This window comes from Eubalaena glacialis, chromosome 19, assembly GCF_028564815.1.
Source record: "Eubalaena glacialis isolate mEubGla1 chromosome 19, mEubGla1.1.hap2.+ XY, whole genome shotgun sequence".
In the NCBI taxonomy this organism is placed as follows: domain Eukaryota; kingdom Metazoa; phylum Chordata; class Mammalia; order Artiodactyla; family Balaenidae; genus Eubalaena; species Eubalaena glacialis.
Window position 1 is genome coordinate 40,744,026 of NC_083734.1, and position 15,837 is coordinate 40,759,862.

The 15,837-nt window shown below is 51.3% G+C and overlaps 2 protein-coding genes across 2 annotated transcripts in view; both read left to right on the forward strand.

Moving 5' to 3' along the window:
- Window positions 1–2,206, forward strand: part of MAP3K14 (mitogen-activated protein kinase kinase kinase 14) — a 42,003-nt gene extending 39,797 nt beyond the window's left edge. Inside the window, exons 15-16 of the mRNA XM_061175595.1 lie at window positions 89–189; window positions 571–2,206. Of these exons, the coding sequence (XP_061031578.1) occupies window positions 89–189; window positions 571–735 (266 nt within the window). The 3' untranslated portion in view covers window positions 736–2,206. The remainder of the gene's footprint in view (window positions 1–88; window positions 190–570) is intronic.
- SPATA32 (spermatogenesis associated 32) lies at window positions 1,144–15,296 on the forward strand. The gene is given in 8 exon segments (XM_061176916.1): window positions 1,144–1,183; window positions 2,615–2,738; window positions 2,991–3,274; window positions 3,277–3,300; window positions 12,343–12,397; window positions 13,222–13,276; window positions 13,598–14,589; window positions 15,212–15,296. Coding segments are annotated over 8 exon segments (1,659 nt in total).
- Window positions 15,297–15,837: the final 541 nt, after the last annotated feature.

The window sequence follows — 15,837 nt, forward strand, 5'->3', positions numbered from 1 at the left end:
TCCCCACAGCCACCCTGCTTCCCCCTACATAGGGCGCCTTAGGGAGCTAGCAGCCGCTCTCCTGATGGTCGCCTTACCTGCCTTCTAGGTGTGAAAGTCCAAATACAGTCTCTCAATGGCGAACACCTGCACATCCGGGAATTCCACCGGGTCAAGGTGGGAGACATCGCAACCGGCATCAGCAGCCAGGTAAGGGAGCAGGTACACGCTTAGGGGCAGAGCCCCACAACCCAGTGCACCTAGCCCAGTCATCCAGGAAGGAGGCTTTTGAATAAGTAGAAATGGCCCCAGAGGGAATAGTTGGCCCCAGAGGGAATAGTTGGCCCCAGATGTCCCCCGGGGTCCCAGGGCAAGACTGGCCGTGGTGATTGAAGGGTCCTCAGGATCCACACTTGGGCCAGGTGAGATTCTCCAAGTGTTCCAGAATGAAAGGCAGATGATACCTCAGGGCTGCCTACTCGGCTGGAGGGAGGTGTCTGCCAGCACGGCAGGAGACCATCAGCACCGCACTTCTAGGAACCTTCGGTGCCCCTTGCCACTCTCAGGCCCATTGGTTTGCTCTGCCCCTAGATCCCAGCCTCAGCCTTCAGCTTGGTGACCAAGGACGGGCAGCCCGTGCGCTACGACATGGAGGTGCCAGACTCGGGCATCGACCTGCAGTGCACCCTGGCCCCTGATGGCAGCTTCGCCTGGAGCTGGAGGGTCAAGCACGGCCAGCTGGAGAACAGGCCCTAACCAGCCTTCCACCACTGGCTCCACTCGGCCAGAAGCGACCTTCCTTCTCGGTGCTCAACGCTGCCCCTGAGACACAGGCTCAGCCTGCCTGCTCCCAGGGGTCTGCCAGCCCGTGGCTCAGCGGTGGGACCAGGGGCTGGCAGCAGTAAGGTGGGGCTAGCAGAACACCTCCCAGGATCTCCCACCTGTGTCCTGCCTGAGCCCACATAAGGAGGAGGAGGAGGAAGGCAGGAGGCCTCTTCCCATGGGGAACAAAGAGGGTCTTCTCTGCCTTGGTCCTGACAAGCTGGCCTGACCCATTAGGATCAGTGGCCACTTGCTGGCAGTCAGGGGAGAGTGGCTTCCGGCCCAGGTCCCAGAGAGTTGGGCGAGCCCCTCCCTCAGCTTCCAGGCAGGTATGAGCATCTAATGACCTACCCCCAGGCCCAGTACAGGACGGGGGCAGCAGGTGTGCCTACCCTTGGGTTAATGGAGGGGGCCCTCTGGCCCCCTTGGCCGGCCTTGCCTGGCCATCAGCCCCCCTTCTATCTCTAGGTGCTTTTCAGACCAGGTCAGGGAGGGAGGAATGCCTGACACTGGGGGTCTCCCTGGGAGAAAACACCACACTTCTCAGGGAGCCGCAACCCAGGCCCTGAGCTGAGCTCAGCTTTAGCCAAGGACCAGAGAAGGCGTTCAAGTGACATGGTTCTCAGTCCCTAAGCACATGCCCCTTTGCTGCTGGCCACCAGTCTTCCCCAGAGCAGCAGGCCCTGAGCCCCAACCGCAGGCCCAGCACCGCCCCTGCCCAGCTGGCACTCGGCTCCCTCATCTGTAGTAGTGAAGGGTGACATGAGACCTACCTGACGGGAACGGTCTGAGGACAGAGCACGATAGACTCGAGAGAAGGCAGCAGACACAGGCGCTACTGTTACCCAGGCCACGGCTCTCAACATCCTCACATGAGCTTCCCGAGACACTCACTGATCCTGCTGCCCCTGGTCTCGGGGGCACTGCCAGCTGCACTTTGCACTCTGATGACCTCAAGCACTTTCACGGCTGCCCTCCAGGAGGGCAGGCCAGCGGTTCTGCATGAGCACAAGCAGGCCAGGAGATGGGGTGAAGGGACTCAGCTCTTGACCCTTCTCCATGCATGTGACCCCTCAAACCTCCTTCAGGTTTCTTTAAGGTGAGCACCCCCTACCATCACCCCAGCCCAGCCTCTTCTTTCCGGGGGAGCTGATCAGCACTCATGTAGCATTAATCAACTGTGAATTGTTGCGGGGTGAGGGGATGTCCCCTGAGATTCCATCTGGGGAGAAGCTCATCCCCACATTTTGCCATGGTGGCCTCTGCCCAGCTCTCCACATTGAGCCATGCTGCTCCCCAGGGAGAGACCCCCGGCCCCCCGTACGTGAAGAACTGCAGCCTTGGTCCTGCAGAGTTGAGACGTTAGGGAACTCCTCCTGGGCAATAAAGTTTGCAGTAATGATAAGTGTGTTTAGGCCACGGTTGTCTCCACTCGCGCCTGCCTGTGTGCTGAACCTCACATCCTAACAGCAGCCTCCTTGTGCCTTCTTGGTGGGATCTTGTCAAGTCTTGCCCCATAGGCAAGGACTGTTTTCAGCCCTTGAATGGGGCTGCTTTTCCCACCACTCCTCCCAGTTGGTGCTTCCAGTTCTGCCTCTGAGCTATCCATTCAGACCAGTTAGGCAAGATCCCCCACCCGGTGACAGCAGGGAAGTCCCTGGCAGAACGCTGCCAGGCTGAGGGGAGGAGGAGGAGGATGTCGAGGCCTGGGCACTGACCCAGCAGGGATAGGTGGGGGCAGACCACATGCCCAGAACAAAGACATGCCCCCCCCTCCCCGACACTCCTCTGTCCCTGAGGTCTGGCTTCCCAGGAACTGAACTGGGAGTGAGCCTGCGCTCCCAGCCCTTCCAGCCACCCAAGTGTCTGCAGGTGATCAGAGATGACTTTCCCAAAGTTGGTTCCCTGGTGGTGGGAGAGGACCTGTCTGAGGATGGGTGCCACCAGCACACAGGGTGCCTTATCTAATCTGGCTCTACACCCGAAAGCTGTGCCCCAGTGTGTGTGCACTGGACACAACGTGCACAACTTGGGGTAAAGGTGGCAGGTTCAGCAGGTTCTTGGAGGGTCCTGGGCACACAGAAGGGGCAGCAGCCTTGTGCCAGTGTGCCCAGGGCAGGTGCAAAGTTCAGCCTAGCAGACCCCAGGCTTACAGGTCGCCGCCCTCCACCGCTCTGGGCCTGCTGTAGAGAGCAGAGCCGCCCCGTGTCTCCGGGAGAAGGGCTCCGGCTGCGGGGCGAGGTGGGGCAGCCCACTCCAGAAGATGCCACCCAACCGCCAAGCCCACCCACGCGCCGGGATCGTGAGCGCTGTTCCCTGCCCGCGGGGGTCGTGGCAGGGATGTCACAGAGGCGGCGACATCACAGACGCCGGCGCCCCCGGCATCTCCACCGCCCTCCACAGCCCGCCACCAAAGAGCGCACTGGAGGCGGAGGGGCAGCAGCCACCAGCCCGCTCCCCGCCTTCCCGACAGAGCCTCGGTCAGCATGGGGGTGACAGGTGGGAGCGGGCGGGCGCGCGGCGAGGCGGGGCCGGGCGCGGAGGGAGGGCCGGGGCGGGAAAAGTGAAAGTGAGGGGCGGGGCGCCGGGGGCAGGGATCGGCGAGGGCCCCTGCCGGGCGCCTGGAAGGAAGGTCGACCCCAGCCAAAACCCTCGCGATCCCCGCGAGGATGAGGGGCGGTGCCACCCTGACCACCACACCCACCCAGCGTTGGCCCTGCGCGGTGCACAAGCTTGTGTGTACACACGTGCACACCGAGGGGTGGAGGCCGCAGACCCGGCGGGTTCTTGGAGGGCTTCAGGGTACCCAGAAAGAGCAGTGGCCCTGTGCCCAGAAACGACACATGAATTATCCCAAACTGCCGAGAACCACCCCCAAATCAAATCAAGTTGTTCCTGGTTGATGCTTGGAGCTTTTGCAGGGAAAAGCAATCTGCTTCAACAGATGTTTACTGAGCGCATCCCTTGTGCTTTGCACCCTTCTCTGTACCAACGAGCAAAGATGTTTGCCCCTCAGGGCCCTGGATCTCCCAGGTTTCTAATAATGGGGGCTCAGATCCCCACCCCCACCCCCGAAATGGAGGCTTTCTTCTCAGGACCTTCTCTCCCAGGAGGACATGGGCCAGCCTTCAAAAGGTGCCAAGAACCAACTACCAGAGAGCAGCTTTCCCTAAGGCAAACAAATTGATGCAGAAAACTTAAATCACTCTTGCAACATTTATTGCACCCCTTCAGGACTTACTCTTTTTTTTCTTTTTCTTTTTTCTTTTTTTCTTTTTCTCAGCAGAGAACAGTATTTTATTTTATAAATTTACTTATACATTTATTTATTTATTTATTTATGGCTACGTTGGATCTTCATTGCTGTGCGTGGGCTTTCAGCGAGCAGGAGCTACTCTTCTTTGGGGCGCGCGGGCTTCTCACTGCAGTGGCTTCTCTTTGTTGTGGAGCGCGGGCTCTAGATGCGTGGGCTTCAGTAGTTGTGACACGCGGGCTCAGTAGTTGTGGCTCCCGGGCTCAGTTGCTCCGCGGCATGTGGGATCTTCCCAGACCAGGGCTCAAACCTGTGTCCCCTGCACTGGCAGGCAGATTCTCAACCACTGCACCACCAGGGAAGTCCTATTTTATTTTTTAATTGTATAGTTGATTTACAATGTCATATTAGTTTCAGGTGTACAACACAGTAATTGTTATATATTTTTTTTCAGATCCTTTTCCCTTATAGGCTATTACAAAATGTTGAGTATACTTCCCTGTGCTATACAGTGAGTCCTTGTTGGTTATCTATTTTAATATATAGTAGTGTGTATATGTTATCCCTACCCCCCTGCCCCCGCTTTCCCTTTGGTAACCATAAGTTTGTTTTCCGTGCCTGTGAGTCTCTTTCTATTTTGTAAATAAGTTTGTTTGTATCTTTTATTTTTTTTAGATTCTACATATAAGTGATATCATATGATATTTGTCTTTCTTTGTCTCTCTTACTTCACTTAGTATGATAATCTCTAGGTCCATCCATGTTGCTGCAAATGGCATTATTTCAGCCTTTTTAATGGCTGAGTAATATTCCATTGTGTATATATATACCACATCTTCTTTATCCATTCATCTGTCCATGGATATTTAGGTTGCTTCCATGCCTTGGCTATTGTAAATAGTGCTGCAATGAACATTGGGGTGCACGTATCTTTTTGAATTAGAGTTTTCTCCAGATACATGCCCAGGAGTGGGATTGCAGGATCATATGGTAACTCTATTTTTAGTTTTTTAAGGAACCTCCATACTGTTCTCCATAGTGGCTGTACCAATTTACATTCCCACCAACAGTATAGGCGGGTTTATTTTTCTCCACACCCTCGCTAGCATTTATTATTTGTAAGGGCTTAGTCTTGTGCTAGGCCGAGTCTGATGAGTTAACTAAAAATTAAAATGTAGGTTGGACAGCTAGGTTTATCACTGAGATGACGACAATGGAGATTTGAGCTGTCAGGCATGAGTAGGATTTTGTCAGGAGAGAGACTTTCTGCATATCAGAAATAGCATGTGCAAAGGCACTGGGACACAAAAGACCCTGCCATGCTCCAGGGTGTCTTGGGCTTGGGACAAGGCAAGGAACTGGATACCAGGAGATGAATAAAGAAGGCAGAGGTCAGACCATGCAGGATCTTTGAGGCCACCCTAGAGTCTGGACGTGAGCAGAGGCAGGGGTGATGCAGCAGGCTCACTCTGCAGTCATTGAGATGCCCAGGTTGGAGTGGGGATGGGGGTGGGGGGACATGGTTCAGTGGTCCATCTAGAGGCCTAAAGAAATTTCAGACAGCACAATGGTTAGCACCACAGGGTTTGGAGCCAGTCCGATTTGTGTTCAGCTCATGGTACTGCTCTTAAGAGCTGTGTGACTTGTGCAAGCTTCCTCATCTGTAAGAGGAGAGTCGTGGCCACCTGTGCATAGAGTGGCTCTGAGGATCGAATGTGTGCAAAGCACTCAGAACTGAGTTTTGAGGGGTAGTGAGTCCTGGGTTTGTGTTGACTTTGGTGTCGGAAGAGAAGGTCAGCAACAGCAGTGGTGGGAAGGTCAGAAGCTGAGGAAGTGAGAAGGTCACAAATGACCCAGGTCTCTAATTGGGGTGATAGGATGAAGGATGAATCAGGCAGAGAAGGTTATCGAGAGATGAGAGATTGGAAAGGAAGACAGGTCAGACATGCAGAACCGTGTTGGCCAGGCTAGAGTCTGGACACCAGGGTGTGAGGTTGAGGTCAGAAATGGGGGATAAACCGCAGGGTTTGGCAGGGTGAGAGGGATAAGGAAACCATTTTTTTGCACAGACTTTTGTTGAACATCCACGTTATGTCTGACTCTCTGTGTAGAGGATCAGAGATTCAAAGTGAGCAACCCACGCACCCGACCCACCTCTAATTGAGGGTCGGCAAGAAGCTGTGTGCTTAGATAGAAGTCCGCAGGGGTGGGGTGGGGGCAACTGGACGAGGAGTCCCTAGCTCAGCACCTCGAGGTAGAGTCTGGAAGGTCTTCAGGAAGAGGTGAATCCTGAGCAACGTCACAATAGGAAACAGGGGAATTCCAGGCTTTGACAAGGAATCCATAGTGTTTTGGACAAGGTGAAGTTGAGGCCCCCTGAGGGAGAAATGTGTAATCAGTGATTGCAGTTTGAGTCTAGAACTCAGGAGAAGTGAGAGTAAGAAATAGAGATTGGAGGGTCTCCTGCGGTCACAGCCACAAGCTTGAAAGCTCCAGGGGGGCAGAGACTGTGTATGTTCATCACTATCTCCTCCTCCCCTAGCACAGTGCCTGGCCAGTAGCTGGGGCTCAACATTTTCTTTTAACTTTATCAGAGAAATATATGCATGTGGTTAAATATTACTGAAGAGCTTATTCAGTGATGAGAAACAAGAATCCCCTATACCACACACCCCCAGCCTCACTCCTCAGAGCAACCACTCTTGTTTCATGTGAACAGTTTTTCTGCCTAGTTCCCTTCTTATCTCTCTACAAGCTCACAGGCTTTTTCTTGGTTTATCAGCTCTAGACATTACCACTTTCTTGCTCTAATGGCACCACCCTCCCCCATCCTCCCAACTTCAATTGTTTTTAGATATGCTGATAACCTTTGTAAATTTAATATACTTATATCTTTATTTTTTTTTTATCAACTTTAGAGAATATCTTTTGACACCACACATAGTAAGATGAAGTTTTTAGTGACCCTACCTTTCCCTTCAGCTTTCCTCCCTGCCTTACACCTCCCAAAGCCTCTAACCTGTATTTTTTTTTTAATATCAAGGTTGGTAACATTCATATTGTCCCATAACCATAATTATGTTTTCCAAATTTTGTTTATATATTGATTCTAAAAGTTGAAAGTTAATAAACAGGATTTACCTTATTGTGACTACATAAAAACTGTTCACTGCAGGGCCAGAAAAGGTACCACAGCTACCTTTTCTTTCTCATGCAGCTTTTTGTTTTTCCTGGAGTTTTTAGTGGCCTTTTCCTTGTACTCTTTGCTTTTATTATAGTCTTTGTTTTCTTCAACCTCTACATCTAGCCAACTACCTTGTCAGGTCTTCTTTATTTCAGAGACCTACTGCCCAGGATCCTCTATTCTCCTGCACCAATGTGTACTGGTTGTGGGCCTCTATACAGTTAACTTCTGGGACTTAGCTTCTTTCCGGGGGTGGACACACTATTTCATTCCTGACTCTCTTGTTTTACACCTTTATTTTGCTTTAGCACATCCTCAAATAACTTCCCAAAAAAAAAAAAAAAAAAAAAAAAAAAGAGGAGGTAAATTTTCTGAGTTTTCCATGACTGAAATGATAGTTGGGCTGGATATAAAATTCTAGGTTAAAACCCATTTTCCTCAGAAATTTTAAAGACAACCTTTGTTGCTAACTCTGCTGCCAGTATGATTCTCCTCCCCTTGTAGGTGACTTGTTTTTCCACTTAGAAACAATTAGGAATCCTTTGTTCTTGGTGCAATGAACTTTTACAGCAAAGATCTTTTGACATCTGTAGTGCTGGGCATTCAGTGAACCCTTTTAAGCCAATGACATCCTTCAGCTCAGGGAAATATTGATTTCTCTTTCCTTCTCCATGTTCTCCATTCTTTCTGAATCCCCTTTCTATAACCCAGAATTAGATTTCCTTTTAACTTTATTTTATTTATTTATTTTTGGCTGCATTGGGTCTTCATTGCTGCGCGTGGGCTTTCTCTAGGTGCAATGAGTGGGGGGCTGCTCTTCGTTGCGGTGTGCGGGCTTCTCATTGCAGTGGCTTCTCTTGTTGTGGAAAACAGGTTCTAGGCGCGTGGGCTTCAGTAGTTGTGGCTCGCGGGCTCTAGAGCGCAGGCTCAGTAGTTGTGGCGCACAGGCTTAGTTGCTCCACAACATGTGGGATCTTCCCAGACCAGGGTTCAAGCCCGTGTCGCCTGTGTTGGCAGGCAGATTCCTAACCACTGTGCCAACAGGGAAGCCCTAGATTTCCTTTTGATCCTTTTCTCTCACATTGTCTTGATATTTTGGTTCTACTTTCTAGGAATATTCTCTGTATTTTATTTTCCAATTCTATTTGCCAAAAAGCTCTTTCTTTTCTTAATTCTTTTTAAATAGTATCCTGTTCTTGTTTTCTGGATGCAATATATTGTTGAATATCTTCATTTCTGAATCTCTGAAGATGATTAGAGTTTTTAAGTTTCCTTCAGTTTCTCAAATTACCTCTGGTACTCTGGAGTGCTTTTTTCTCTTGGTCTGTCACTCCTATGTTAGCAGTTTTCTCAAATGCCTGGTGATGCTTGGTTGTTCATGTGTAATAGTGAAATCATAAAAAGCTGATTGGGAACCTATGACTTCAGGAGCCTATTGCCTGGCAGATGTCACTTTAGGGTGACCAGACAGGAATCAGACATATCTCTGGCTGGTTCAAGAAGACCAACAAAATTGATAAATCTCCAGCCAAAATGAACAAGAAAAAAAGAAAGACAAAAATTACTAGCATGAGGAATGAAAGAGGTGACATCACTACAGATTCTGTAGATATGAAAAAGATAACAAGGGAATATTAGGAACAAATTGTGCCAATAAATTTGACAACTTAGGTGAAATGGATAAATTCCTTTAAAAAAAAATTACACACTCCAAAAGCTGACTCAAGAAGAATAGATATTCTGGGGATGGATAGTGTTGGTTGCACAACAATGTGAATGTACTTAATGCCACTGAACTGTATACTTAAAAATAGTTTTAAAAGGGCAATTTATGTTATGTATATTTTACCACAATAAAAAAGAAGAAATAGATAGGCTAAATAGCCCTGTATCTATTTTTGAAAGTTGAATCTGTAATTAAAAATCTTCACACAAGGAAAGTCCAGGCCCAGGTCCACAAGCTTCATTTGTGATTTCTACCAAACATAAGAAGAAATAATATCAATTTTACACAAACTGTTTCAGAAAATTGAAGAGGGGTTACTTCTCAACTCATTCTATGAGGCCAGCATATCAAAACCTAACAAAGAAATAATAAGAAAAGAAAATTACACACCAATATACCTCGTGAACATGTATGTGAAAATCCTTTTTGAAAGTTAGCAAATCAAATTCAACGATGTATAAAAAGATAGTACATCATGATCAAATGAGATTTATCCCAGGAATGCAAGCTTGAGTTAACATCTAAAAAAATCAATTTAGGGCTTCCCTGGTGGCGCAGTGGTTAAGAATCCACCTGCCAATGCAGGGGACATGGGTTCAACCCCTGGTCCAGGAAGACCCCACATGCCACGGAACAACTAAGCCCATGCGCCACAACTACTGAGCCCACGTGCCACAACTACTGAAGCCCGCACGCCTAGAGCCTGTGCTCCGCAACAAGAGAAGCCACCGCAATGAGAAGCCCACGCACCACAACGAAGAGTAGCCCCCACTCACCACAACTAGAGAAAGCCTGCGTGCGGCAATGAAGACCCAACGCAGCCATAAATAAATAAATAAATAAAATTTTAAAAAAAATCTATTTATTTCACCATAAACAAATTATAAAAGAATTATTAACAGAATAATATGTAACATATGTTAACATAATATATGCTATATATAACTTACATAATATATTAACAGAATATAAAAGAAAAACCATATGATAATCTCAATAAATTCAGAAAAAGCATCAGATAAAATCCAACATCCCTTCCTATTTAAAAATTAAGTAAACTAGGAATAGAAGGGAACTTCCTCAACCTGACAAAGGGCATCTATGAGAAAAATTATAACATTATACATCATGGTGAAATACTGAATGCTTTCCCCCTAAGCTCAGGAGCAAAGCAAGGATGTCCACTCTCAATTCTCTTCAACATTTTACTGGAGATTATTCTCAGTGCAATAAGGCAAGAAAAGGAAATTAGAGACATCCAAGTTGGGAACGAAGAAGTAAGACTGTGTTGAGTCACGAACATTATTGTTTACATGGAAAACCCTATGGAGGGCTTCCCTGGTGGTACAGTGGTTAAGAATCCGCCCGCCAATGCAGGGGACACGGGTTTGAGCCCTGGTCCGGGAAGATCCCACATGCCACGGAGCAACTAAGCCCGTGCACCACAACTACTGAGCCTGTGCTCTAGAGCCCGCGAGCCACAGCTACTAAGCCCGCATGTCGCAACTACTGAAGCCCCACGCCTAGAGCCCGTGCTCCGCAACAAGAGAAGCCCGCACACCGCAATGAAGAGTAGCCCCCGCTCACCACAACTAGAGAAATGCCAGGCGCAGCAACGAGGACACAACACAGCCAAAAATAAATAAATAAAACTTAAAAAAAAAAAAAAGAAAACCCTATGGAATCTAAAAAAAGTTACTAGAACTAATAAGATTTTAGGATGGTTACAGGATACAAGATCAATACATTTCTATATAATAGCAACCCACAATTGGAAATTGAAATGATTTCATGCACTACAGAATGTCACTTGAATCCCTAATAGAACATCCGCAAGTTGGGTACAGAGGCCCCAAGTTGGGTACAGAGGCCCCAAGTTGAATCAACCTCAGACTTTTGCTTCCATCCCCCAGTGCTGCAATGAGGTTTACACCATAATAATTTCTCCCCTTCTATCCATATACAGTTGCTGTTTATGGAAGGGTTAAGGCTGCAGGTGTTGATTAAATTTCCCAGGGAAACTTTGTAAAGCAAGCAAAAGAAGGCTCTGAGGTCAGAAGCCTGAGGAATAGCAGCACTTGGGGCAGGTAGAATTGCAGAGGAAGAGAGACGTGGGGAGAAAGCCAAGGGATGGTCGAAGGAAGCATGGTGGTCAAGGAGGTGATGGGTTCTGAAGAGACCACTGAGCCCACCACTGTGAGCCTGTCCCTGGTGTACTCTTAGCCCAGCACTCTGGATCCCAGGCCCAGGCTGAACATGGAGGAAGCCAAATCCCAGGAACAGCACCAGCCATGCAAGGACACTCTCCAGCCTCTACATTTCTAGGGAGAGGCCACAGCACATTCTAATCCTTCTGGTCTAATCCTGGGAGCAATTCTTCTCAGCCAGAGCCAAGGCTGTCACTGCCTGCCACACTCCAGGCTTGTAGGGACCCAGCTTGCCCATTGCCATGATGGCCCCACCATCAGCTTCTATCCAGTACGCTGGGGAGCAGAGAATGGGACAGCCTGGTGGCCCCTATCCCCAAAAGATGAAAAAGAAGCTTCTGCAATAAAAGATACAAGCTTCCAGGAAGGGGACTGGGGCGGGGGGCCTCCCCCAGGGAGTCAGTCTCTCCTGCAGAGGATGATTGGAGCTCATAAATAACCAGATGGGTGTCAGCATCACCTCAAACCAAGCACCTGGGGTGAGAACTCTGGCCCAGAGTTGGAGATAGATGACCCCAGGGTGTGATGGTGTGAGAAGCCAGGGGAAGAGAGGACAGATTTCAGGGCAGGAGAGGCCAGGGTTAGAGTGAGTGGCAAATCTGAAGGCTGGCCAGAGAGAGTGGAGAAAGGGGGCAGAGGGGGCAGGAATGGAGAAAGGTGAAGTTCATCTGGGGTGTGATGGGGAACCCCACACAGTTGTAGGCTCCAGGGTAGGATGGCATGCGGGACAGGGGAGTAAAGAGTTTCTTGAGTGAAATCTGCATTCAGGTCCTGACTTCCTGAATGATCAGCTGAGGGACTTTGGGCAAATGAACCTCTTCTCATTTTTTGTGTTGAATCAATGAGCTAAAGCATATAAAGTGCTCCACACAATACCTGGGCTAGAAGCCCTCAATGAACGGAAGTGACCACTGTTAGTATTCACCCTAATGGAGGACAGTGATGGATCACGGAAGGTGGAGGGAGCAGACGTGAAGGATAGGGCTGGTGACCCTGCAAGGGAGGGCGAGGAGACGAGGGGCAGGATGGGCGAGGGGATGGCACATGGGCTTAGGCGAGGGACAGGGAGGGAAGGGGTGGCTGGAGCAGCGCCACCAGCCCGGGCTCCAGAACCCCTCAGGGACTGTCCCCGCCTGCAGCTCCCCTGCCCTCACCTCCTTCTCCCTGCCAGGTGCCAATGGATTTCCCTGCTGTGACAAGGAGTCGGTGGACATTGTGGATACACAGTGAGAACTAGTCCCCCCATCATCGTAGGACCTCTCCCCAACCCTCCAAGATCACCAACCCTCACTGACTGCCATGGCTGTGAAGTTTTCATGTGTACCCACCCAGGATCTCCCTCTAACTTGCCCGTTTCCAAAATCTCCCCAAGGGCAGTATCCAGGCCAAAAGGCAGCAGGGGCTGGGGGTACTATCCTCCTCTGCTTCTGCCCCCAGCCCCTGACGTTGGAGGAGGACTGAGGGGTGGTGGGGCGCACCCAAGACATGGATGGGACCTGATCCCTTAGAGCTGCATTTCTCTGAGGACAGAGCTGTCCAAGGGAAGGGTGGGCAGTTGCCTAAAGACGGAGAGGGGTCACAGTGGCTGAGCACTGAGGGCAACGGCCAAGATGACAGCAAAATACCAACAAGAACCAAGGGCACCCTCCATATACACCCCTGCATTTCAGATCTGCCAAGCTGAGAGCAGGCAGGTCCCGGAGAGGGCGTTGCTCTGGGCTTTTCCCTCTGTGGGGAGCCGCTTTCAAGGGCACTGGCTCACTGGAATGCTGGATTAAAATGAAGATTCCTGGGCCTCACCTCCAACCAACTGTATCCCTCTTTGAAGGTGGCGGGGGGCAACTTGGCCAGCTCTCTAGGCGCTTCCTGAACTCACTGAAGTTTGAGAATGAGTCTGGAATTCTTGGTGGGAGTGGGCACAGACAGGGGAGTGAGCTGAGGGCATCTTGCCAGCTCGTGTACAAGGCAGGGGGCCTTAAGGGCTCCAGACACCGTCCCCTGAAGCCACCCCATGGAGCCCTGTCACCCACTCTGTCTCCTTCTGTCTTAGGGGTGGCATAAACCAAAACCAGTTCCAACCAATACAAGAGGAAGATGACATGGAGGTAATAATGGGCAGCATCACATCTTATGGGGAGGTGGGAGTCCAGGGGCAGGGCTCTTTGGGGCCCGTCTTCTCTAAAGCCCGACCAGCCCCTACCCTGGACAATTCTGGGACCCTAGCACCAGGCCAGTGTTGGCACGAGCGCGCACACCCGCCCTCACCAGCTGCCCACACCGCCTCCCTGCCCTAGGCAGGTCACTTGGAAGAGGCAAGTGTGGGAAAGGAAGTGAGAAGAAGCACGAGGGGGGCAGGGCAGGGAATGGGTGACGGGGAGGACTTTGGGGGGCAGGCCCCTCCTCAGCTTTCTGTTGAAACCTTTCAGCTGGAGAAAGAATTGCTAGAGCTGGAGCCCCCAGACAAAGAGGTCCTGCGCCTAGACCCAGAACTGGAGCCGGAACGGAAGCCCAAGCCTTTCCCGCAGCCAGAGATGCGCCCAGTTGTCATGCTCAAGCCCGAGGCCAAGCTGGACACAGAGCCCAAGCTGAAGGTGGTTAACTTGGAACCCTTCAGTGAAGACCCTGAGCCACAGGGGCATGAGACAGAGTCACTCCACCCCTACATGGAAGGGCTAATGCAGCAGGACATCAGCCGATGGAGTATGAGGTCAAACTCCAGCTACCTGAGTACCACAGAGGAGGACCCGGTGTCCACCGACCACCGCTCCCTCTGTGTGCAGACCTCCAAACACCTCTTCTGGGCAGACAAGTTCATCCAGGCCTCAGAACACAGCCTGCAACAGGCGATCAGCATGCAGCCCATCAAGGAGAGCACAAAAGAGACCACCTGCCACCCAGACCAGCCGTCGGCCCCCAAGGACACTGTGTGCTCCAAGAAGCAGAGCCAGGCCTACAGTGCCCAGCCAGCTCCTCCAGACAAAGTCTCCCAGCAGCCTCCAAGCCCCCAGCCATCCCCCTCCCCACAAAGCATCAGCCTGGCAGACCTGATCAACTTCGCATCTTCCCTGGCCATGGCCTCCTCCAGCAGGATGGACTTGCCCAATTTGGGGCAGGTGATCAAAGCCCCGCTCCAGATGGCCATGACGCCTTCCACAGAGCCCACTGTGGATCACACTGCCCAGCCCACTGTGGAAGAGCCAGAGCAGGAAAACCTCACTAAGGATGTGCTAGAGAAGCCACCAGAGGAACCACTAGAAGCCAGGGTGCCGCAGGATGCTTCAAAGCAGGAAGACAAGCACTTCCCTCACCCTTACCTTGACTTCAGCAAGCCAGGGTTCAAGAGGGCCACCATCGAAGGGGAAGTGAAGTTTCTCCAGCCCCCAAACATGTCCCCTCAGCCGCAAGGAGCTGGGAAAGAGTAAGTGAGGCTGGCCCCAAGCTCCCCCAGGAGGGGGCTGTGTTATGATGTGCAGGTGGCCCCATTCCTCACACAGCCAGGTGGGGGTTGGGACAGTGGAATGAGGGACTGGCTGGGGGATGGGTGGGCTGTGATGTCTCAACCTCAGTGACCTCATAAAGGCTGCTGGAAACAAGGTTACGGTGGGCTGAGGCGCAGTGCCAAGGCCAGGGTTGGAGGCCTGGGAACCATGGAGGGTAAGCGCTCCAGGGCAGGGACAAGGACCTGGGTTCAAAGCGGGAACTAGAATGTCGTCCTAGCGTCAGGAGGCTTCTCACCCAGAGTATAGACAGCCTCACCCTCACTGGAAATGCTCAGGCTAGTGTCTTCCCTACTGAGAACCCGATGGCCCCAGTCCTGGGCCCAGGACACCTCCATCAAGCCAGGAATGAGGAAACGGGGTTCCCCAGCACCCCGTGCTTCCTGGTGTTGAATGAACACAACAGAACACCAGCCGCCCATCAGCATGGCAGGAAGAGGCCCCCTTAGCCCCAGGGCCTTCCTCGGAGAGGGCTCTGGGCTCACCCCTCTCTTTTGACCTTCCCACCAAGGCCCAAGTGACACTCTCTCTTTTGTGTTGCAGTTCAGGAGGGAGTCCATTATTGCTGAAAATCCATTTTAAGCTGTCGTCCCCCACTTCCCTAGAGAAGACTAGACAACACCAGTAAAGCCTCCATTGCTGGCCCCCGGCTCAGACTTTTTGTGCAAATGCTCCTGGACCGGTGAACTCCTCTGGCTGCGGCATCCTGGTCTCGATTTTTTTAGGGATGCCACCCCCACTGTAGCTACCCCAGCAGCCCCTGCCCCCTGAGGGCTCTGCCAGCCCTGTTTTGTGCCGGCTCACTCCCCATGGGTGGTCCCACTTCCCCTGCACCCAGCCGGACCTCCCAGCCAGCAGCGGACTCGTGACTAGGGCAGGCCTCAGTGGCGCCCTTTCTGAGGCTTCTGTTTCTTAGATGTAAAAGGGGGCATGTTGGGATCGCCTGAGGCGAGAGCCTGCTGGGGGTGGGGCTGGGCAGGTGAGAAGGCTTCTGGAAGGAGTTCTTCCTGCTTCTCTCCATGGGGAAGGCCTGGCATGGGAAAGGGGTGGTGTCCAGGGCTTGAAGGAGGGCAAGAACGAAGCTAGAGGATTGGTCCTCCAGGGGCCACCGCCTTGAGTCCGAGGTACCTCCAGCGTAGGGGAGACCCCATGTGTAATGATGCACTTCT